Here is a 25,327-nt window from a genome sequence, read left to right on the forward strand (position 1 = left end):
GTCTTCTAAAAAAAACAAGGTGTCAAGGTGCATACCACAGCTAGATCTAGAGCTAAAAGAACGAGGTGACATCTGAAGGAGCTTTTGCAGGCGGCTGGCAAAGGATCAGCTCTTTTGAACTGGCTGCGTTTGCTGCTGGTGATGGGCGTGGCCAGAAACACATATCAGCATGAGGATCAGGAAAAGAGATGTGTTCTCATGTTGAAATCATCCTCAAACTGTAAGAGTTCACACACTCATCATAACACATGCAGAGACTGTTGTCCAATGGTAAAGCTACTACTAATCTGTCCAATGGTGGTTATTAATCTGTGCGAAACATAACAATAATTATGATGATAACTTACTGAGTAACCATGATAAAGCAAAATAATACACCACTCATCTAAGGGAGTTTTCACACCTGAAAGTCCGCACCAAGGTCCGAACCAAAGTTCATGTTTTGATGCATTTTATACATTCGGTAAGTTTTGGTTTGGTTTCACACTGCAATTATGCGAGCGCACTAAAGAACTTTACAGGACATGCTTGCGTCCTGTCGTCATCATCTATGTGGGCTGCATCTCGACATTGATTGGTTTGTAAACGGACGTGCTTCTGGCGTCAGCGTGTTACTGTTATACGGGTAACTTTAACAACTATGAATGAAGAGACGCATATCGTTGAAACTATATTGTTATAATTATGGTATTACTATCTGCAGCACCAACTATACGCGAGGCGAGTTCAAATTCGCCAAATGAACGTCCTCGTTGTGCAAACATTTGATCGACGCCAGCAGGAAAGGAGGAAAAGACGGCAAGCGTTTTACCAGTTGACTTCTTATTATATCGTCAGACCATATTTCAAATAAAAACCTAGTCTCCTCCTCTCCCCATGTGCTACCACAGCTCAGGAGTAAATGGTCTGAAAGTCCGAACCTTACAGAAAATGCTTTCACACTAAATGAACCAAACCTTTGTTCAGTTTGATCCGGACCGAGACTACCTCTTTTCATCGGACCAAATTTCGTCTGTTTGGTCCGGACCGTGGTCGGTGGAGGTTTCACACCTGTAATTTTGGTTCGGATCAAACTGAAAACTCAGAAAATCCGGACCAAACAAGGTAGGTGTGAAAGGGTCCTAAGTAGCCACTTAATTCAAATGACAATTTCATGCAGAATAACCCATCATTGCAATAACAACACAAAGTTAAATTCTGCATGAAATAAACATTCGCTCTATCTATTTTCTAAATGCTAGTTATGTTCCTTTTCTGTGAACAATTGCGGGACGGTTCAGCGAAAAAGAGGACTGGTGATAGGGCTGGGCGATATGACCAAAATCTCATATCCCGATAACGATATATATCACGATATAGTACCTTTTCTGTAAATTCAATCAATTAATAATTTATATATATAATTACTACATGGAAAATACTTTTAGCATATATCAAATAAAAGAAAAGTTGATATATATATTGAGTATATATTAAGTATATCCTCAAAAATGTTTTTTATATAGGCCTATATATTTTATATTCTCAAAAAAAAATGGGCAAATGTTTGATTAAGAATGTAGAAATATAAAATATGAACGAAATATAAAACACTTTTCAAAAACAAATGATTACAGGCCCAACATAAAATATTGCTAGGCTATATAAAATACCAAATGTAAAAATTAAATGGAAGATGTTTAAAATTTAGCAGAAATCAGGGCTCCGAACCTGTTCAATGAACGAAAACAAACAAACGAAATTTTGACAGGAGCATAACCAGAAACGGAAACCGAATTAAATTTAATCGTTCTGAACAGACACGCTTATTTGAAATGGCCATTAACCGGTTAACAACGTTATTTTATCGTTCTGTTAACTATTTTAATTTGCCAGTCAACCAATCATGAATTCAAATAGTACAGACTGAGCAAATGTGATATTGACGCGCATAGCCTATCCAACGTGAGTGAAATGCCCATGCTCAGCTGTCAGTCATCATTGATAAGTCGCAATGGGAATGCGCTGGCGTTAGTTTTCCATACTGTATGTCACCAACTGTCAAAAAATTAGGCCTACATTTCAGTGAAAATGAATAGCAGGTAATATGCAACTTTTTGTTTTTTGAAACCAGCGACAATTGCAGGATAGTGTAGAACATGGATCCACACAACACGCACTTAAAGCGCTTCTGTGAACGGAGAAAACAGAATAAAGCTAAATATATAAAACTAATATATAGGCCTATATGAGAAATATAGGCTATTTGCCTTAAATAATTACAGATTAACAAAACGAAAGGAAGCATTTTGCTGAGCTTCGGATCATGCGACAGGGTCCAAAGTTCACAAAAAGGAAACCGAGATGGTAGAAAAGGGAATCGAGCTTGTTTTCTGTATTTTACGGCTTTACAGTTTTGAATAATTTTTTGCTTCTATCCGTATGACCATAAATTACGGAGTAACGGATTCCTGTTCCTGTGATCGCGCCGACGCTTCACGGCACGCGCACACGTTCTTGCATTGCTAACTTGACATAGCAGCATGTTCATTATCAAAATATAATAGTCAACCAAACATATAGAAATTTAACCAAATCATGTTCATGCTACAGAGGTAGCCCCTCATTTAGGAACGAGCTCCTCGGTTTGTCCTGGCTGGTCCTGCTCGGAAACACCCGGTTCTATCACCCTTCGCCATGTTATTCACGTTTCTGCCATTCTCTGCAGTCCTCCAAATGATGAAAAAGTTTTGCCGTAAACAATGTTTGGCGACACCACGATATGAACGATAGAGCATAATATGAATCGATAGACTTTTTATATCGTCCATCCGATATATATCGTCATATCGCACAGCCCTAACTATATCGCACGCCTGGCAAATCCGCCATTATAATAGCAATCCACCATGGAACCTGCTCTTAAAGGGAATGTGAGAAGACGCTCTGGGGTGCGTTTCCCAACGCCAACTATGGTCGCAAGTTCTGTCGTTACCAATAGAGTTCAATGGAACTTGCGACCATGGTTGGCTAACGATGCTTTTGGGAAACGCACCCCTGATTGGTTTATTGCACGTTACGCCCAAACCACACCTATGAGTAATAAAGCTACTTCAGACCAATCCATTTTAGATTTGCGTCGGGCGCAAGAGTCATTTATCCCGCCGGTATAATAGCAACAGCGCCTGAGATCCACCCTCAAAGTTACTTGGGTTTCGCGTTTGATATTTGCGTTTCAGATCGTTAAAATAGGGCCCTAAAACTGTTGCTACTTCCTTTTCATCCCAACTTTAAATCTGTTGCTACTTCCGTTTCATCACAACTTTAAATATGTTGCTACTTCCCTTTCATCACAACTTTAAATCTGTTCACTTCCTTTTCATCGCAACTTTAAATCTGTTGCTACTTCCGTTTCATCACAACTTTAAATCTGTTCACTTCCGTTTCATCGCAACTTTAATTATGTTGCTACTTCCGTTTCATTGCAACTTTTTATTTAAACAAATATTCGGAAAATAAATACTGAACAGCTAAAAAATAAAAATTAAGGACCTTACGTTGACAACCCTGTTTTCTTAGAAAGTTGCACTGGAACAATGTGGAGATTCTAGAAAGTCCAGTTCACCCTAAGGCAGCATTGTTCATCTTAAATAGTTTTTCAAATTAACACCAGCAATTAAGAGACAAAAAGGTAAATAAGCAGATGTGTATTTTATACAGTATATGATCACACCAACACTATCTCATGACCAATTTGTATAAGTTTGTATGAGCAATTAAAAGGTGGCTAATTCATACGAATTTGTACGGCCTCATTCATACGAATCGGGCAACTCCGAAAATATATACGATTTAGGGTTAGGGTTAGGGTTCGTACGAAGTCATACGAGTGAGGTCGTATTAATTCGTACGAATTAGCCACCTCATAAAATTCGTACAAATTGCCGTGAGATCGGGTTGGATCACACACATACTTTACCATCAAGTGTCAGTTTGTGAGAATTAAAACATAATCACTCACAGACACTCTGAACACATTTTCCTCATTAACTTCAGGCCAGTGTCTAATCTCTCACTATGGGATACCATTTAGTTTTATTACCACTAACGACCACACCTAATTGATGTGGGACTGATTTGAAACGGTCACATTTCAGCCTTATAAGGAATGGGAAAAATTAAAAGTGGCTTTTAAAAATACATGCTTTCAATTAAAGGAACATGCACACTGCAAAGATTTGTAAACGGTCAAACATTTGCGAATTGCACATGAGCGAATTTAAATCCAAACAAGGACACTCCCACTCATCTGAGGGGCTCAGCACAGCATGTTGCACCATAAATGAGGCACAAACCCTACACCACAATCTGCACTTAATCTTGTCCACTCAATTTAGTAAAATTAAAAGCACACTTACTGCGTTGACCTCTGTTGTAAGGACAAGGACTGCAAGGCACAACAGAAAACACCTGCAATATGATACATTTTGAATTAATACACGTGCAAAGGGAAAACAGATGCTTCTAAAACACAAAACAACAGACTTTACCTTAATGTGTTCCAATGCTGTAGATGATTCTCACCCTCCATGCGAGCCTGAAAACAAATTAAATCTCTCCTTCTGCTCAATGTGTGCTGTTACTGCATACTCAATGATCTGAAAGTTACAGATGGACTGAAGTTAGTTCTCACTGTTTTAAGCATATTGTGTGCATATATAAAACACATTAGGTATCTTAGATCTCATGTTCCTTGTTGAAAGATCCAGCCGGTAGTTGTGTTTTGGAACATGGCAACTTCTGGCCCAATCTGTCATTATCTTATACAATCATGAAATAGCTACAAACATAGCTCAAGGTGGTCATATAGCCTATAATCGACCAACTAAGCATATTAGACGAGCTAGAAACCACGAACATGTTCCAAAAACACAACTACCATTTTGTACTAAATGTGTGAAAAAAAACTACATTTGGTTTTGCTATCATTTGATCGCTTTTTATGACACCAAAACACATTTAAGCTGAATATTTTTAAGAGTAATCCATTTTTTTGTGCATTATTGAATGTGAAGTAACGGCAGAAGTTTACCTCAGATCTCGCACGCGCTCAATCCTGATGCGTTCGCGCTTTCGGAAAGTTAGCTATCTCACCTAAAATCCACCTTTCCAAAGCTGTTTTAAGGGAATTGCTGTTCTCCAAGACTTAAACGTCCCCTTACAATGCTGACATGCGAGTGATAGTCGTTCTAAACAGGGTTGTGTTGGTGCGTAGTGATGGGTGGTCGTGGTCCTGACAGGGGGTGTGGTGGGCTCTTCTACAAGACATTACTTTCAACAACAGCCACATAACGTTTCGGGCAAAGATGCAGACAAACGTATAGTTCAGGCTCGGGTAGAAGAGAGGCAAGAATTGCTTGAAACGGAGAAGAATCCGTCAGCGTGTCCTTTTGGACATTATTCATAGGTGTGAAGATGCGGCTTCCATGTGTCACTTTTTTTCTTCTAACGATCTCTTTGAGCATAGACAAGAGCACAGCTAAGGTAAGTCTAACTAGAAAACAAACTTATGCTAACTTAAATGTTTGTTTATTAGTAATGTCGTCGTTTGGCCATAATGAGTGCCGTATACGTTCGTGAGGCTAAGTCGCGCGCACAGAGAAGTGCGTGTAACTTGCGCGCGACTTGCTTTCGCTCAAGTTCCACTTTAGCTTTCAAATGCGAAAATTTCCATTTGACAAAGTTAAAAGATGGGATATAACTTAACTTTATTTAACGACAAAATTGTCCAGAATTTGCAAACTAAATGGAGATTACTTCATAGAAACAAGCGTATAGCTATGCATGTTCTGATGCTGTAAGTAACCAAAATAATACATTATTATCAAATGCATAATGTATGTTCATAAAGCTCGACAATTGTTTTAACAATAGTCCCCCATCCCCCTCAATTCAATTGCAAAGTATTTTATTGGCATGATTGTTTAACACAAAATAATGCCAAAGCAAATAAAACCAATGCCGGATCAAATAGAAAAAAATAGGACTCCAATACTATACAAAGTAAACTAAAAGAATAGGCTACTCAGCAATATGCATTGTGCAATAGAATGGAATAAATATTCAATAAGACATTCATGTACAACACCAACTCCTGCATTTGATGTTTCTGATCTTATTCCACTGTTCTACAATATATATATTTAAAAAAAACAAGTAAATGTGAGACTGTCTTAATTTCAAAGCCATGTTGAGTCTACCTTTTTCTTCGCCTATGTGGGAAACCACAGACAACATTGGCTTCTCTTTCAATGTGTTTTACGCTTGTGGGCACTGCTAGTTAACACAAACTTTTGTAAACTTATTCTTAACCATCTGGACTTTGTTTTCCATTTGGTAAAAGCATTTTGCAACTCATCTAAGAAATCAATATGAATTTTAAATGACTTCGACTTCACTGTTTGTTTACCCAAGATAAAGTATGCAACTTATGCTTTCTCCTGCATGTTAGTTGCATAAGGATCTGGATGCAGTAATCTGAGAGATCTAGCTGGACATGTGTTTTTATTGGGGGTGTGGCTGGGGGCGGGGCTCCAGTGGGAAGCACATTCAGAGCAAACATTCGGGAAATGACAGGTGTCTGGGTGATAAGACCAGGCAAGATGATTGATTGCGTCCTGACAATGATGAGATAAATTTACAAAGCAGTTACATCTGGTGATTTTGTCATATTTCTGAATGCATATAAGGGCATATCTGCTGGATGAATAAACTGCACCTTGATACTGCAGATATTTGTAGGAGTATCTGTATGAAGAATGATTGATTTCAACTCTTTATTGATTTCAAAACACAGCAATACCCCAAAATAGCAGAACATGCCTTACAACACTATTCCAATGGAATTGGTTAATGGATCATCACATTACTACAAGCATTCATTTGATTTAAATGTCACATAACTACACAAAACATTTTCCATATAATCCACAACTCTGCAATACTGAATTACGATTGGTCAAAATATTTTTATTTTCATATTACAACTTTATTATTGATAAACTTTATTATTGATCATTGTCCTAGGCAATATATTTCTTACATAGCTGTGCTAGTTTCATATATTGAGATTACTGTATACTGTAGCGTCTTCTGTATCTCAAACTGTAAAGCATGACACTAGCAACACACACGGTGTACTCTGGATGTATTTTTTGTTTTAAATCATAAATGTGAATATCAACCACGTCTCTCCACTGAATGTTAGGGTCCTGATCACCATGACAGGGTTAATGGCTGTCATACATTATCACCTAATTTTGTGAGATGTTCTGAACTGTGCATTGCTGTTCTCTGGCATGCATTTACATTGAAAGTGTGTGAATCTGTAATCTCTCAGCACTTTTATAGAGGAATACCTATCATATGCCTCCCCCAGCTGCCTCTCTCTGTCACCACAGCCTTGGTTTGTAATGATGCCATTTGTGAGTGGTATAAAAGTCAGCTTTGTGAACACTGTTTAAACAACTACAACACCAATAGCCCTGAGAACAATAATGTTTTGCTTTGTATTGTGTGTGACAAACACCAAAAGGTGTAACCATTTGTTGTTGTTGGCTTGTTTTGGGAGGCAGTGTTCTCATCTGTAAAAAAAATCATGACATGTTTTTTTTTCTAGTTACTTTTTCTAGTTAAAGTAGTATTTATTTGGTGAGTGCAATCCCTAATATACATACTTATCCAGTTATCACATACAGCTGAAAAGTTAGTAATGGGAACCCTATAAAGCGAAGGCATCCTGAGCTCAATCAATTTAAATAAATTTTTAGGTGAAATGGGTGGAAAAGAACTGTTGTGTATTGCAAAATCCACCCTAAATCCTTGCAGCATTCGTGGTATGTGTGGTTCACCAGCCATTTTTGTTTTTCCTCTTGGGAGTCTAAATATTTGTAAAAAAAATACGTTCATGATGACTAAAGATGTGTGTTTGGAATTGTTTCCCTTATTCATACAAATACAAAGGGTGAAGAATATCCCTAACAAACAAATGTTTGTTTATATTATGTCTGTTTCAGTGGCATAATTAGTCTTCATTGGCAGTTTATTTATTCAGAAAATGTTCTTCCTTTTCTATTTGTACATTAATGGAAGGCCGGTGGTCCGGATGAGTTTCAGTTGAACACTATGTTTTTCCAAGCTTGTTTATCAATTGTGATTCTCATAAGGTCAGCGTGGTCTCACGTGTATCCAGTTCATATCAGATTAGTGGTAACAGGCCCTAGCTCACTTCCTGGAGTTAACTCACTTCATTAGGATGACATTACAGATTAGATTCTCCAAATGAATCCAGTGAAGAAACAGCCAAAATAAATGAAGGTGAATTCGGTAAACTTAAATGATAGTAGTGCAATCTCTGAGCAAACTCAGTCATGCCAAAACAATGCTCCAGACACACTCTGAAAGATGAATTTACACTACATTTACCTATTTACACTTCATTTTATCAGCCTAGTCACTTCATTGGTCTTGATCAGTGAGACAGCTGTCCGATTGGGTATGAATTGCATTTAATCTTGACCACGTAAATGCATTTCCCTAAAAATGATATAAATCCCATCTAATGTTCAGGTGTGATGGATTTCACTCAGGATAAGTCAGCAATATTTTTGGAAATTTTCGCTGAAGAGAAAGATTGTAAATATTAAAGTGCCCATATGCTCATTTACAAGTTTTATTTCTAGAATACATTACCTTGATTTAAAGATAAAAAACACATATTTTTTTTGTCATAGTGTACATTGCTGCAGTACCTCTTTTATACCATCTGCCTGAAATGTTCTGTTTTAGTTCCTGTCTCTTTAAAGCACAGTCTGCTCTGATTGGTCAGATGGCCTAGTCTGTTGTGATTGGTCTACCGCTTAGACAGAATGTTGAAATATATAACGCCCCTAACCATAGTCCTGTTTCAGATCCCAAGGCTTCATTAGCAGCTGTAAACAATATTATATCTATGGTGTAACTATAGCGTCGGTATTGGAAGTCAGTGACTTTTAGGTCAGGTTTTTTGTTTGTTTGTTTGTTTGGTTTTGCCCACAGCATCTTCTCAACATAGAAAAATCACTTACCCAACTGCTCAGTGATGGTGGGCCAAAGCAGCCAGTAGACAGGCATTATGCAAATGTGTAACATGGTTATGTGCAGTAGTTAAGTCACAGAAATAATGTCAAGACTATACAAAAAAGGCATTTCTGGCAAGTGATTTCTGTTGAAAAGATAAACTCCATTTGGCGTGGACTTCGTGCTTTTGAACTTTGCAGATTGTATGCATAATTTGGAAGTGCTCACTTATTGAATGCGTAAACCTGTGCTCACGGTCAATGAAGTTTGAAATTCTTGAATGCTCAACTGTACTCAGACAAGCAGAACATGCAAAATAAAGTATAACTAGGTCTTGAAAGCCATACTATGTAAATGTTGGTGTTTTTAAATACACATACTCTCTGTATGCGCTCTATTAAATTTGTGTGCTGTAATCCGTCTTATCACACCCTCTGATAGTGAAAGAAATTCCCCAAGTGACTTATGTGTAGTGCGTATCTCTCAGGCCTGCTCTGCCCCTTGAGACTGGCAAGTTTCATGTGGGTGGGTCGGCTGTCTAATTCTTGGAAACCGCACATGTGGTGATGGGTGTGAGAAAGAGTGAGTGGGGAGACGGAGGATGGATGAGGTCCAATTGGAGGGAAAAACATGATGGCCATCACTAGGCTTACACACTGTTCCGCCTACGCCTGATCGGACTGTTCCAGCATCTCCCGAGAGAGGGTGGATGGAATGCCAGTGCAGAGGAAGCAACAGTTGCAACTATTTACCTTCTTGAATCACTGTTCCTTTCCCCTTGCCCTGGACATTTCTTTCTCATGTGTTTTATTTGTTTTCATATTTTCAGAATACAACACATAGTCTCATAAACATAAAGCACTTACATGTGCTCCCATTTTTAGCCAAGCAACCCCTATTAAATGCTTTTTTTAATAGGGTACTCATTATTTTATACACGTAAATTGTTGGCTGGACTGTGAACAAAATGTTTGTTGAATGTTTGTAGAATTGCACCTAAAGACAGGATTCCCACATCATGATTTAAATTGTGGTTTACAAGCCTGGAAAAGTCATGTAAATTAAAATCGTAAAAATTGTGACTTTTTTTTATAGTGAATATAAACATTTCTAGATATGGTCAGCTCCAGAAATAGTTTTTGTGAAAAAAACCCCCCTAAAATCTAACTTGTTCCCTCGTTTAGTTAAATCATGGGCACGATTTAACTAAAACTAGAGAACAAATAATTTTTCTATTTGCATGTGTTTTCTTCAGTTGCAGCGCGTTGAGCTCTCTCGGCCACCGTACTAAAGTACATGTTGCATTTTAGATCCGCTTCACCTCGCCTCATCTTCATCCTCAGCTGGAAAGTTAGAACAACTATGGGAAGAACAATTTCCATGATTTTCCAAACTTTTCCAATCATGGCCCTTGATTTAATTGTTTCATGAATGAAAAGCTTATTAACTGTACTTAAAGGGTTAGTTCACCCAAATATGAAAATTCTGTCTGTAATTACTCACCCTCATGTTATTCCAACCCCGTAATACTTTCGTAAGAAATCTGAGAGCTGGATCACTCCTCCATAGGCTTCAATGGGATCAAAACTTGTCGGCCCATAAAGTTTGTAAGATAATGTTTAAAATAGTCCAAGTGACTACAGTGGCTCAACCATAAGTTTATCAAGCGCTTCTAGGTTGTACGTCAGCACGTATGCTCACAATTGGCTGACGCTGGTCATGTGACATACAACACAGAAGCGCTGCGCTTACACTACGCCCATAGAAGCCTATGAAGGAGTTATCTAGCTCTCAGATTTCATCAAAAAATATCTTAATTTGTGTTCCGAAGAAGAACGAAAGTCTTACGGGGTTGGAACAACATGAGGATGAGTAATTACTGACAGAATTTTCCTTTTTGAGTGAACTAACCCTTTAAAACCTCAAACTTCAGATAAACTAAAACCAGATTACAGGGAAACAATACATTTTTTTAATATCTTAAACTCAATTAACTGACAGTTTACAAATGCCTGACATTCCAAACACAAGTCAGACTGACTGATACTTATATGCATCATCTTTTTCTCTTTGACTAAATGCCCCTTAAATTGAAGAACCCTGACCCTTACAGAGGGCCATTGCTTAAGTTCACAGGGCCTGGGACCTTTTGAGACCTTTGTGGTAGGGCCTTGGACAACCTTCATCTGGCGACGGCATTGCCCTTCTAGTTCATGAACTATTGCTTGGTGACCACCCTGCTTTACTTGACTAAAATAGGCAACCACAGAGGTGGACAGGTGAAAGCAGTTTGTGATTATGATAATCATTGTTTTGGAATAGTTGAGTAGTTATGTGTTGTTTGAAAGATAAAACGCTTTATTACCGCTGAACATCATTTTATAAGTATAAAGTGAAATGTCATACTCGTGCAATCCGACCGCACACACTCACACAGAGCTTGTAAAAGCCTTTTTAACAGGCTGTGAGTGTATATATCTGGGTGGTCTGGGGAAACAGTTATTATGCCCTTATCCTATTGATCTGCTGCCTACAGTGTAGCAAGTTTTGTCACTAAATCAAGTTTAGCTAACCTCACTGGTTTATGCACTAATATTGCACAGAGAGAAAGGCATATACAAATTTGTTATGGTTTAATGGAATAAGTGCTGTAGTTCGTCATTACTGATTTACTTTGTTGCTGGCCTATGATCAGAACAAGACAAGGGTCACATTTTTCCTATAGCTTAAAGATGTAAGTTTGTCACTAGGTCATGGGTTCAATTCCCAAGAAATGTGAACTGGACATAATCATGGCATTGCTTTTGCATTCATACACAATTAGTGACCACTCCTAAGAAGTGTAAATACCAGGTGATTGGAAAATACCTTTCGTTGAATCAGTCACAGTATCTTTGTTCCATTTTGCTGTAGTTAATCACTAGTCTATTTCACATTGTCCGAGGCATTGATTGTTTTATACTGGGATAAGGGGGAATAGCCATGGCACACAGGGAGTCCCAGATCCCAGGCTTTCTCTTCAGGAATGTGGAACTGAGCCTGGGCAATACCCATAGCGGATCATTTGGTCACGGTAACTGGGACTCAGCCAGCCCTACTGGCCCATTATGCATGAGACAGCCATCTGCCTTGTCAATCAAAGTTGGATGGAAGATGACTCAGAGAAGATGCCTGTGTTAATATTATTATAAACAGGGGCATCTTGCATTGTTATTATTAGTATTTTTTAGAAGGGACACCAGTAGCTGCGAGGATTCAATTGGTGCCCTATAGGCATAATACGACCAGACCCAAACAAAAACTGTAAGTGAAGGTTATTTTAAACAAACAGACAAACAAACACATAAATTAATCATTTATATTTTGGTATAATCACATTTGGTGAAAAGCATATCATAATCCATAATGTTGCACTACCAAAAAGACCAAGCCAAAATTAGTCTCAGGTCCAAACAGAAGTGCAGTTTTCTTCTGTCTGACCTGGTGGTCTCTCTCTTTGAAAGATTGGTCCTTCTGTTTCTCCTAATCATCAAAATTGGAAGGAGTTTGTGTTGTTCTCTGTGGTTTGTTTATGCAGCTGACTTAGTGGATCTCAATACATTCAGTAAAAAGTTTAGACTGGTCAGCACAATCTTTACTCCAGGTCATAAAGCATAGACTAATATAGGGGTCGACAGTTTGTTACATTGGTCATTAACATTTTACACATTATAGGCCTTTACAGCGTATTTCCAGACCCTCTAACACATTGACTGGCCATTTTAAACATGTTCTTCTTTACAAAGCCACAATGCAGCTTTCTGGCCATGACCCTACCAGAAATCAGGTCAAATTTAAAGGGATTCTTTTCACGTAAATTCTAATGATTAGAATATAATTGTGTTTTTGTTTTTTTAATCAAATTTCAAACCAGGCTCATTGGAAAAAACACGCCCTGATTTTAGACCCTGTTGTATATGTAAACAGTCATTTTCAATTAAAAAATATTGGTGCAAATTATAAAAAATACTAATTAATTAAATAATGTTTGCAGTGGCCTATTTTGTCTCTGGTTTGCATCTTTAACCTGATGTTTTTGCCGTGACATACTGTAAAACATGCACTTTCTCACAGACATATGAACAGACTGTTGTTGGAGAAACATGAGTTAGATGCCAGCATGCTATTTTGGCCTTTCACAGTGCCACGTGAACCAGATTAGCCCAAAATCCATGCCAGCTCTGCCACAGGAGTGTTTGCAGAGATCATCACACAAGGAGGCGTCTGTGGACTTTATTAGGAAGAATGTCATGTTGTCATCAATGTTAAAGATCAGATGAACAAGCTGCAGGCAGTAAGACTAACACTCAAGACTCAAATTGAATTTATGACTACAAGAAACAGAAGACACAGATATTTTGGAAAAATCTCTAACCTCGCTTCGATTTATCCAGAGAGCATTTACAAGTAGGCCTCACAGGCTTCTGCGCAATTTTTTGGAGAACAGATAACTATTGTTAGTGACAGCCTCTCTGTCCAGTGCTCTGAATGCAGTGTTTCAAATGATGTGTGATCCCTCTATTGTTCGATGGACCAGTAGGGGCGAGTTCATGCACATTTCGCATTGGGGTCCGTACTCCATGCACATGAACTCAGGACCTGTGGGTGTAATTGTTTTGGGTTTTAAGCAGTAACCCTTTTGTACATTGTCATGTTTCTGTGTGTGGGATTTCAGATGAGATTTTAATTGATGTGAGATCATTCGTAATCTCTCTGCATCTAATCTAAAATCACTGCTGACAAAGCAAAGCGCCTGCTATTCCAGCATGATTCAAGGAAGAGAGAGCAACAACAGATAAACATGGTACAAAACGATAATCATCAGGACAGATAAACAGAAGTAGTTTCCTCTCTCTCCGGGTCTTTACTTTCCCTGTTAGATCTGGTCTTGATTGTTGTAAGGTCGCTCCACACCTTGTTTTGCAGCATGGAGAGTTTGTTTACAGCGTTGATGGTTTTGCACGTGCAACTGATAGAATGTGTTCTATGTGGCGAGACCATCACTTTCTCATGAACACGGCAAGTTATGAACTAGATTTTTGCATTGCTAGTTAGCTTCTTACTGACCCTGGTCAAAAGAGCCACCAACAACTCTGATATTTTGGAAAAACAAACCTAGGATCCTATCCTTTCTAAATGTAAGTATTTGGGATACCCATAAGGTGAACATAATATTTATTGCTTAGAAAATTGAAACATCAAACATCTGCTTAACTAGGCGCACAATTTTGCATATCATTTACAGCAAATATATTTTTACACGCCAAGTTATGAACTAGATTTTTGCATTGATTGTGTGTGTGTGTGTGTGTGTGTGTGTGTGTGTGTGTGTGTGTGTGTGTGTGTGTGTGTGTGTGTGTGTGTGTGTGTGTGTGTGTGTGTGTAGAAAATTGCCTAAAGTTTTCATTTTTGATCAACTATAGATTTTTTTTTTTTTTTTTTAATAATAAATCTCCCAGCATACGCCAAATCAGCCAAGCTCTGGAATCTCAGTGCATAATGAGGAGGCTTAAACTCCCAAGTTAACAGTTGACCCTTCCAATAGAGGAGTGGACTATTACTTTTTATGTGTCTGATAAATATCCTCTTGTTAAAATGAAACTACATTGTCTGACCTCCCACTGTTCCATCCAGCTTTAGTTTTATTTGTCATTTTCTTTTACATTTTCTTTTAATCTGCAGTAAATAAACCGTTGCTGACCTCTGAAACCCACTCTGTTTTTCACCTCTGAGGATGTGGAGGAAGAAACCTTCTAAGCACAGAAGCTGGATTTTTTTAACCAGTTGGACACGTATCAGACTGAAACGAGACACAGATGTTATTTTAATTATTAAACCTGAAGCCTGTCTGACATCCAGCCCTAAATATAGAGCAGAGCAACTGTGTCTGTTCCAAAAATGTAATGACCTGATGTTCCATCCCAGTCCTTCCTGATCTGTTCAGGACATCAAGTGTGGAGATTTCCTGTCTCGAAAACAATGTAGGGTTATTGTTAGCTTACACATGATCTGAGGGAAAGACATGGCATTTGACTAAGGAAGTCATGATATTCTTGACGTTAGTTCACTCTTGTGCCTTATCTTTGGGAAAAGAGAAAGAATGTTATATTTTTTCCTCTGGGTGATTCCTGAGTTATTCAGATGCAGATATTTTTGAGTTACTGTACAGAGGCGCATACATTTGTCATGCTTGTGTATGTAGGCATTGCAATTGTAACAGAAGCAAGCTAGTAAGAGCTGTATGTGTAAACCTCACTCCCCTGGCCTCAAGTGCAGCAGCAACGCCGGTTCGAATCCCGCTCGGAGCGGGTCGAGTTGGGCCGGTTACATTTGGTGCTGTGACCCGGATGGGAGTGAGGTTTAGGGGGGTGAGTGTAATGGAAGTAAGAGCTGTATGTGTAAACCTCACTCCCCTGGCCTCAAGTGCAGCAGCAACGCCGGTTCGAATCCCGCTCGGAGCAGGTCAAGTTGGGCCGGTTACATTTGGTGCTGTGACCCGGATGGGAGTGAGGTTTAAGGGGGGGAGTGTAATGGAAGCAAGTAAGAGCTGTATGTGTAAACCTCACTCCCCTGGCCTCAATGCAGCAGCAATGCCAGATTGAATCCTGCTTGGAGCAGGTCGAGTGCAACCAGTTACACAATGTTTAAGCACCTTGACTCTTTGTATCGCCTCTGTGATCATGAAAACCAACAGAAAGCATTTCCTCACCTTTCATCTGCATTTTTTCTCTTGAGGCCCAAAAGCAAATGCCAATAACTTTTACGAACCACAGACTCATGTTAGATTACTGTATGTCCATAGATTGTAAGAAAAATGATCTGCATTTTTTTTTCTGCATGTTTTGATGTTGTTTGAGAATGGAATGTAGTATGTATAGACTTTTTTTTTAATACATTACATTACCTCTTAATTTTTAAGATTAATTGTAATTAAATCTTTTTAGCAGATTGAAAACACTATAATATTATCCACAGCTATTCTCCTAGGTCCATCTTCTGTCCTTTAGATGCCCTTCATATTCCGTGAACAAAACAGCTATGTTCTGCAAAATCTTCTCACCCCTGTTTAGGACCACATCTCTATTTTTGAGCAGCTTTACAAGGTTTATTACATCCAGATTAAACACAGAGGACTGCCTTTGAATGCTAGTCTTTTCTTAGCTTTGTGTTCTCTGTCCACTACCTTTCTCTCTTCTCACGTTTCAGGCATTTACTCCTGTTTTTAGAGTCTGACCTGTGCTCTTTTTCTATTGGGATCTCACTGTGAATTTTCTCAGAGACTTGCACTTTCCCACAAGAACAAGGAAAATATGTTGTACAATAAATCAGATTAAGTTTACCACCCTCTCTTTGAATAGTAGCAGAATATGGAGCACCTCCAAACGTCCATGTGCCTTAGATTATTGCATTAGCAGGAATTCTCATATGCATGCAGTTTCATTAAACACAGGGTCATGTCTAGTTTATCTATTGATGTTTAAATTCCATGGATGATGCGTGACGCAGAATGAACGATGATAATATACTTTAATTTAGAGCTGGAACATGATATGCTTGATTGGAGATGCAACATTATGGAGTAATAGATACAGAGGGGAATATAATGATCATATTGCATCAATACTTTACAAACTTTTAAGAATTCTTTGAGTTGATACTTAATAATATATGATCTCCAAGTACAGTTTTTTAAATAGTATACTTAGAGAAGCATTGATGTTCACTACAATAAATTCATACAGGTTTGGAATGACATGAGGAATGACATGAGGGACATGAGGGTCCAATCCAGTTCAAACAAACACATTCTTTTGAAACTTTAATTTAAATCTATGTTCAAACCTGTATGCAAATCTCTCTTTTTTAAACTGTTGTTTTTTTAAGTCCATATTTTGCATGTAAACCGTAAACATGTAAACGAATTCGATTGGTTGGTTTGGATGATATTAACGCTGTTTTCTGAACTTGCAGTGGATGGTCTGGGGTACGGTTCATGTGAACTCCGGTACAGTTCGCTGCTGATATGAGCGCAATCGTACTAAACCGCAGAAGTGGAACCACTATTGATGATGTATGATTTGATAAAACCGAAGGTTCAAAAACCAAAATAGGCTATAAAAGTGAGATGAGCAATGCTAGACCTTATGTAGCCCCTCTCTTAGCACTGCACAGGTTGTGTTCTGTCTTCTGGCTTGTGTTTACACAGCACGACGGTAAGATCTTACGGAATTGTGAATGAACTTCTAATTTTAAAACCTTCCCACTGTACTGACATTTTGTTCAGACCAACCAATCGAACCAAGTTTGAAAGACTGTTCAACTGATTGAACTATGTTTATGTGCATACTTCACTGGCTCATTGTGCACCATGTGGTTTTGGTAAAAGCTTGACTCTGCCTTCATGAGCATTAGGTAGCCGTGCTTGTGACAGATTGCTATTTGTCATTGTTTAATAAGTTGTGGACAGAAGGAAATAGCAATATCCATCCTCTTAAGGCAGGGAAACCCCTCCATGGCTGAAGCATTAGTGTGGGAGTTCCTTCCTTTTTGTGGGCCTGGTTGGCCTCCTTTATTTTTTGGCTACCTATTACAAGTACACACAGCAGAATGAGATGAGAAGAGGCTGTGTGTGTGTGTATGTGTGTGTGTGTGTGTGTGAGAGAGAGAGAGAGAGAGAGAGAGAGAGAGAGAGAGAGAGAGAGAGAGAGAGAGAGAGAGAGAGAGAGAGAGATCTATGTTCAGCAATACTAGTGCCTTCTGTACTCATTGGTATATTAGTCTTTCACAATGTATTGCATTTACATATTATATTATATTATATTATATTATATTATATTATATTATATTATATTATATTATATTATATCACAATGTCTTATGTGATTGGCATAACATAAAGGTACATGTGATGCATAGAATTGCATCTGGAGCACTTTCGCCTACAGAGCCGAAATCTTAAAAACGCATAAATCCACACCGCTGAAGAGTCAACATTGGAGGTGCACAGGACATGGTTAAGGGTCAGTGTACTGACAGGTTCACCTGTAGACGTTGGATAAATAGATCCCAGGCTGGATGTTGCCCCTTAGAGGTCACGCGACAGCTGAAAAACTATTCAGGCTGGAATGGAATATTATAGATTTGAATGTCATACTTTTAAAGGAAACCTCCCCTGCATCTTCACAGAATGTGTTCTTCAGAAAATGTGCTGGATAAGAGATGGAATGTGTTGCTGATTTTATGTTAATAAGCAAGATGTTTTATCTCCCGCATAAATACTCAGACATGCAAGAATGCCATGAGAGACAGTCGATTCCTCTCAGAGACACACTTTTATTGGTTCCTTTTGAACATAGCGGCAGCTGTTGACAGCCTTTGCACTCTTGTCACTTTTTAGAGCTTTGGATTGTGTCCTAATGGAGTCATGTCATGGTCCACCGAGAGGTACGGTATTATATGTCGTCATTTTGGCAATGCTGGTGGATGGTGGATGTAGCCCTTGTCCTTTTTAAGCATTCAGCGTTAAGACTTCTGACTCTCTCTGATTTTCACTTTTCTGATGGCTACATTCTAATTTGCATAAGAAATATGAGTCAGTGTTGTTATTGTTCACTAAAACTAAAACTATAAAAAAATCATTTGTATTATTTGAAATAAAATAAAATAAAAATATTGAATGAAAAACTTAAATTAGAAATGTTGCATTGGCAGCTAACTGAAATAAAATAATTTCAAGTATTAAAATTAGTGAAACTAAAATAAAAATAAATTAAATCTAAACTTAAAATGAAACTAAACTAAAGTTAAAGTGAAAAATTAAAATCTAAAAAGAAAAGCTAATTCAAAATGTTAATAAATACTTTAATCATAAATAAATAATACATAAATATAATTATAATTATAAATGATACTAACACAACACTGAGTTCATATGGAGTCATGCTCTGCTGCACGTGACCAAAGGTGCGATATGCTGGTTTATTCTGTAATATTCAGACATGTTTATTCAATTCAACTCTACAGAAGAGTCCTGGCAGAAAACACAATGCCCCTTGATCAGATCAGGGTCATGTGAAACTTAGTTTGAAAAGCAAAGAAGTGTAGAAAGGTGAACTGATATTTATTTATTTGATTAGATTTTTTTATTTGATTTGAAAAAAATCTAATCTAATCAAAAGTGTGAAAAGCAAAGAAGTGTAGAAAGTGTTTCCAGCAATTAAAGTGTGTTTTTAATTCCACTGAGCACTGAGCGAGCCAAAACGCTTACTACTACAGAACATCTGGAGTATGTTAAAAAGTGCATGTTTTTGTTGTTGCCATGAATTCCTGATGTTTTCATTACGACGTATATAGCGCATGCTTACATGCAGCATATTTGTGTGCCCAAAAAAACACAAAAGGCAGTGGCACACAACACAATAGTAAAAATACAAGATGGAGCCCCGCCCACAAGCTGTGATTTCATGATTTTAACATCTTTTGTCTTCTTTCGGAATTTTTGTCATTTGAAAAGTTTAAATCTTGCTGTTGTCATTCAGTGCCTGTCATGTTCTTTTGGCTCCATACGTATTTATCTACTGTTAGAGTGAACTGCATACTAAATGCACAGGATTCATCCACGATACTTGTGTGTCTGTTGATTTCGTCTAATATGTGTGTGTGCGCGTGTGTGTGTGTGCGTGCGAGTGTGTGTGTGTGTGTGTGTGTGTCTGATCATGGCTGACAACAAATGTAGTTTAATTTGAAATATGTAAGATACAGTATAGTATGATTAATGCATTAGTCCAGTATAAACCATGTGCACAACACACAATGGGACATTCTGTCATTGTCGACTGATGAGGTCATTTCCAGTCTCCTCAGGGGGATTCCAGGCGTGTGTAGGACAATGCATGTGGACAGTCTGATGAAGGAATGCTTAGCCTATGGCCTCAGATGCTTTCAATGGCGTGTCAATGTGTACATGTGAAAACAATGGCACATTGAATGGCTATGTGCACGTTCTATGTAGGCGGCTTCGAGAAAAGCCCTTTCTGACCACACGGCTGGAATGCCAAGAGCGGATCACAGTACAGATGTGCACAGATGATTATAACAATGCCGAAAATATGGGATGATCCCAAAAGCTGAATCACCAGATTTCCTTCTATTCTCCTTGCTATAGAGACCTTTTCCTCACTGGCGGTTCTCTTGGCTGCAGTAGTAGATCCAGATAAGAGTCTTTTGTCAAGTACTGGGACAATATGCTACTGCAATGAATCAGGATTAGTCAGGAAAACAATGCTTCCTGTTAATATCGGATGTTACAATCCAGTATTGAACAGTGGAAGCAGTGGTTGGAAGCAGTGGTAGAAAGCATCCTTTGCACTTTTTAATGCAAGCTGTTTAACCCTATAAACCCTACTGAGCATATTTGAATTGATACACAAATTTACAAGGCCTTCTAAATTATCAACATGGTCAAAACTTTCATGAAAAATCTGTTGTTTATACTCTGCTAAAGTAATGACTACCGGTATATTATATATAAAACAAATATGTACTGGACAAAAGCAACAACTTAGATTTGCTTGAAAATCATGTTAAGATATCAGGCTTTTAAGGGACATTCATTTGTTCATTTCTCAATGATCATTGTATTTCCCCACAAAAATAATAATAATAATAATAATAATGCAGAGCTTTGATAATAAAAGCATTGAAATATCAAAGCTGATATTTATATGCATTTTATGTTAATAGTCTGCTATACTGATCTCATTGATTTACATTACAAGTTATCAGCAACTGCACCAATGTGCATATTTTTGCTCAGTTTGGGCCTCTGAAATTTTTTTTGGTGTTTTTTCCTCATCGAATATGAGCTCATCATACAATATGAGCCATAAAAGCCTGATGTATCCTTAACAACCTTTTTGGAATATTAGTGAAAAGCTGTTCTCCTCATCAAGCCATTTCATGGGGTTTCTCTTTCATGAGAAACTTTAAAATAGGCCTACTTTTTGCAAAAACAAAGGTAGCCTACATGTAAAACAAGCTACAATCAAAAACTTGACTGGAACAAACACACATGAATTTGTTCTTCTTTAAATCAAAGGTGATGAAACGTCATTCCAGCCCAATTCACTTCACATAACGGTCATGCTTCATGGTCACTTCAGTCCTGCTTCTCCATATTAGGAGCATCAGCAGCATGGCCTAGTTTCTCACACTCTAAACTCTAGACTGTTACTTTTATGGGCAGTTTTAGTGTTTCACAGCTACAGTTTCCACCTTAAATCTAAAATGTCGCACTTAGCTTTTCCATGCTAATGACATCTTTAGCAGAGCCCTGTTTAATGTGGTAACACTATCTTAACGGCCTCCATATGGCAACTGTAATCAGAGGTCTGTTGACAGGAATGTCATGCAGCAAGCCGGATTTTCTGTTATGGTGTGTGAGTGATAAAGACCGGACATTCTCAAATCCGTTTGCAAATATCAATGTATTGAACATACAATGGGTTAACACATTTATCGCTGTGTTTCTCTCAGTGCTTTTTTTTTTATCTGTAAAGGAGGGAAGCGCCCTTAAGCTTTACAGATAAGCGAAAAAGATTGAATGTTGCAGTTGACACGTCACCAACAGGAAAGCTTTTGGTTTAGTTGTTGTTGTTTTAGAAAACAAAAACAACAATACTCTGATTCTCTTTAGATAAAGGGCATATACAGACAGACACATAGAGCCACAAACACAGCAATGTTAACATCAACCTACAAATCTTTACACATTGAACTGAGAGAGGAGAAATTATTTTTAAAGTAATAGTTCAAGTTCAAGTTAAAAGTTCTAGTTTTTTTCTCATTTCATCAGTTTGTTTCATTTTATACATTTTCATTTATTAGTTTTAGTTAATTTATTTTATTTCTGGTGTAGCACTTTGGGGTTCAACTAAAAAAATTATTTTTTTTGTTATGTTGCTTTTTATATGGCATAAACCTCAAACGAAATGTACCTTTTAACAGGCAGTATGCAGAGGTTATAATGAAATGCTTAAAGGGATACTTCACAGATTAGCATTAAACTTTGTATCAGTAGAAAACCTGTAGTATTTCTGAATTACCATGCTTCCCCCCCTCATGCATGTTCCCCTGAGATGAGATATTTATGTATCTTTTGTCTAGTATTTTTACGAAATTACGAAAAATCTTAATTTTGCGTCATCTGAGTATTTCCTGGCCAGAGGCTAGAGACTACAGCCAGTAGTAGGAGCTAGTGCCGCATGTTTTCAACCCGCCCATAGAGGGTGAGATCTCACTCAGGGAATGTACAAACAGTGTCAGCCATCTTTTTTTTTTAAGCTAAGCTAACAGACTCTTGCTCTGTGGAGAAAGCTGAGTAGTAGGGGTAGTCCTCTTTTTCCCAGACATGTCCTGCCAAGACTGCCCGGGCTCTTCCTCCCGACCGCCAAGCAGGTCTTGCTTCTCTGCTGCACCAACTGCTCCGGCTGCCTCCCGCTCCCCCAACATCCGCAACTGCTCCCCGCTGCACTGCGGCCCGCACAGGCTGCCACGAGCATCGAACCCGCGCACCAGACCAGACCTCGAGATCACAGTGATCGACATCAACCGATCAGCGTTTATTTTAACACTACATTTAGATTCACCAATCGGAATAAATTCAGTCCGATTGAAACATTATGCATGTATACATAATGAATGGCGACCGCAGAAACCAAAAGCCGAATTCCTGAACACCCCGAAATCCGGCACGCGAATCCGACGCTCGTGGCCACCTGCACGAGTTGCAACACAGCGAGGAACAGCCGCGGACGAAGGAGGAACCAGAGGCGGTCGGAGCAGCCGCTGCAGCAGAGGAGCGAGACCCGCCCTGCGGTCAGGAGGAAGAGCCCGTCAGACTCGTCACGGAAATTAACGATAAAACGGCGTCTTTTCAGTTTTGAGTCAACTAATAACCTATTTGTGTCAATTTTTCCAATTCTGGCCTCTGTAACCGGTAGGGGTGGCCTCATAGGGCAGCGAAGCAATTGCATTCTGTGAGTAGTTGTCTTTCATCCACATGAGCCAAACATATATTTTCTGGCTTTTCTCAGTCTAGAAGGCACCAACTTCAAAAACTTCACAAATTTCACATTTCTACTACAAACATGACCCAATGTAAATACACATTCATCTTTCCGCCGGTGAAGTATCCCGGTTTGTCAAGGCAAGATTTGTGTGATAGGCTATTTTCCCACAGACTTACGGAAAAATACAGTATTAATCACAATATTTACTTATTAGCTTGTCATAAAGAATCAATTGTATTCTCCAAGTTAATGCCTTTGTAAATAATATCTTACTGTATTTTTTTAGTGATACAGAGTTACACAGAAGAAGAATACAGTTGTCAGTGCTGTATTTGAGTCGGTTAGGGTTATTTATTTATTTATTGTGACAAGCACATTCGATTACCGAACCTCAAAACCGTGTTCTCGGTAAATGTGCCCTGAACCGAACCGGACTGGACAACTTGTTATCCGTCACGTCATACAATGTGAAAGACATTGCACTGCACGGCACGGTGTATACCGTGTGTTGCGAGTTTTCATGACTGAGATATGAGTGTTTAAGATCCAGTCACTGTTCTCCACCGGAGCTGCTTCCATCAGTTTTGTGTGTGACTCAAATAATCCGCTCCCCACCCAGATATAAACGCTGCTCTTGGTTAATGAAGATTTGACGGATAAACCCAAAGCTTGATTGGACTCACTGGATTGTTAAAAGTGATAAGACTATGGACGACACCATCTTTTTCATATCACTTTGGTCACTGTCACTATATGACTAAGCGAATACGGACATTACTCCCGTTGCATTTTCATATACCGACAGTATATGTGTGAACGGGGCATTTCGTGACTCACACCTGTAAGTTAATGCGGTTGTCAATCCCAAAAATTGACAGTGTTAACGTAACCTTAAATGCATTCTGCTCAGGTTATAAATCTGAGATTCACTAGTTACTATTAAAGGGGTCATGACATGAGAAACAAAATTTGCCTTGATCTTTTAGTATATAAGAGGTCTTTGTACCATTAAAACGTCCTGCAAGTTTCATAGCTTAAGACTTCCTCCCCATTATAAACGAATCATTTATTTAATCAAGCTCTAAATACAGCTCGTTCTGGATCCATGGTAAGAAGTGACGTCACGGTAGGAAGTGACGTACCAGCGTTTGCATATGACCGCCTCCAGCACAAGACAGCTACGCTTTAAGCGCAAGACAACTACGCTCATTTCGTATCGTTGTCGCGCCCGCGCGCTGCGCGCCTCACACAAGTGTTCAGTCGACGGACAGCGAGTGGGTCTGTGTACAGGGAAATTACGATGCCGCAGATGTGCTGCTGTTCCTGGCTGTGGACAAACAACATCTTTGAATACGCTGCGAAAGATCCAGTCATCAGGGGAAAATGGATGCACTTTATTTTTTGCGGACGTCTCAGTCACGGCAGTGTTAGTTTAAGCGTTAGTTAATCCATTTGAAGGATGACTGTTTTGAGAACAAATCCCAAAATGATGCTGGCTTTGCCAGAAAACTGTTGCTCAAAGATAAGTCCGTGCCGACTATTCTGGGCTCAACAACGACGACGCAAACTGTAAGTAATGTGTTTAAAACTTTAAACTACTTTTTAAATACGCTGAATCCGCACAGGTTCTGGCTGGGGGCGTTAATAATTGATGCATAGGCACTAACGTTAGCCAATCATAACAGTGGGCGTTAACACTGAACTCTTAAAGGGGAAACACCCCCAAAACAGACTGTTTGAATCAGAGGATGAGAAACAGGGTGGGAAAAGGTCCTAAATCTCACTACATTTTAAAAGTTTTTTGTAAAAAAAACTATAGTAATACTATATTTGCACCTAAGGGAACATAATAATAAAATAAAAAAACCCATGTCATGACCCCTTTAACAAGAAAAGTTACGTAATGTAGGCTATATGACGTAGATTCTTTTATACACTAACTGTTAGTTTGACTGGATAGCTGGTATCATTTATCCTTCTTTCCACTGCTGTATCCTGTCGAATAGAAAGGCCAGCATGACACATGACACATGCTGTTTCTCTCTCTCACTCTCTTGTTCTTACATACATTACACATTACATCTGTCTTCCACACTGTTTAAGTAAAAGAAAGACTGTGTTGG

General features: G+C 38.6%; 2 protein-coding genes across 2 annotated transcripts in view; one reads left to right on the plus strand and one right to left on the minus strand.

Moving 5' to 3' along the window:
* col4a2 (collagen, type IV, alpha 2) overlaps nt 1–5,255 on the minus strand; it is a 120,256-nt gene extending 115,001 nt beyond the window's left edge. The window contains exons 1-3 of the mRNA XM_079617760.1: nt 5,072–5,255; nt 4,530–4,637; nt 4,398–4,449 (exon numbers count right to left, since the gene is read on the minus strand). Of these exons, the coding sequence (XP_079473886.1) occupies nt 4,398–4,449; nt 4,530–4,570 (93 nt within the window). The 5' untranslated portion in view covers nt 4,571–4,637; nt 5,072–5,255. The remainder of the gene's footprint in view (nt 1–4,397; nt 4,450–4,529; nt 4,638–5,071) is intronic.
* Nucleotides 5,253–25,327, plus strand: part of col4a1 (collagen, type IV, alpha 1) — a 61,003-nt gene continuing 40,928 nt past the window's right edge. Inside the window, exon 1 of the mRNA XM_079617761.1 lies at nt 5,253–5,523. Coding sequence (XP_079473887.1) covers nt 5,455–5,523 — 69 coding nt within the window. The 5' untranslated portion in view covers nt 5,253–5,454. The remainder of the gene's footprint in view (nt 5,524–25,327) is intronic.

Source organism: Phoxinus phoxinus (assembly GCF_949152265.1).
Source record: "Phoxinus phoxinus genome assembly, chromosome: 7".
Classification (NCBI taxonomy): Eukaryota; Metazoa; Chordata; class Actinopteri; order Cypriniformes; family Leuciscidae; genus Phoxinus; species Phoxinus phoxinus.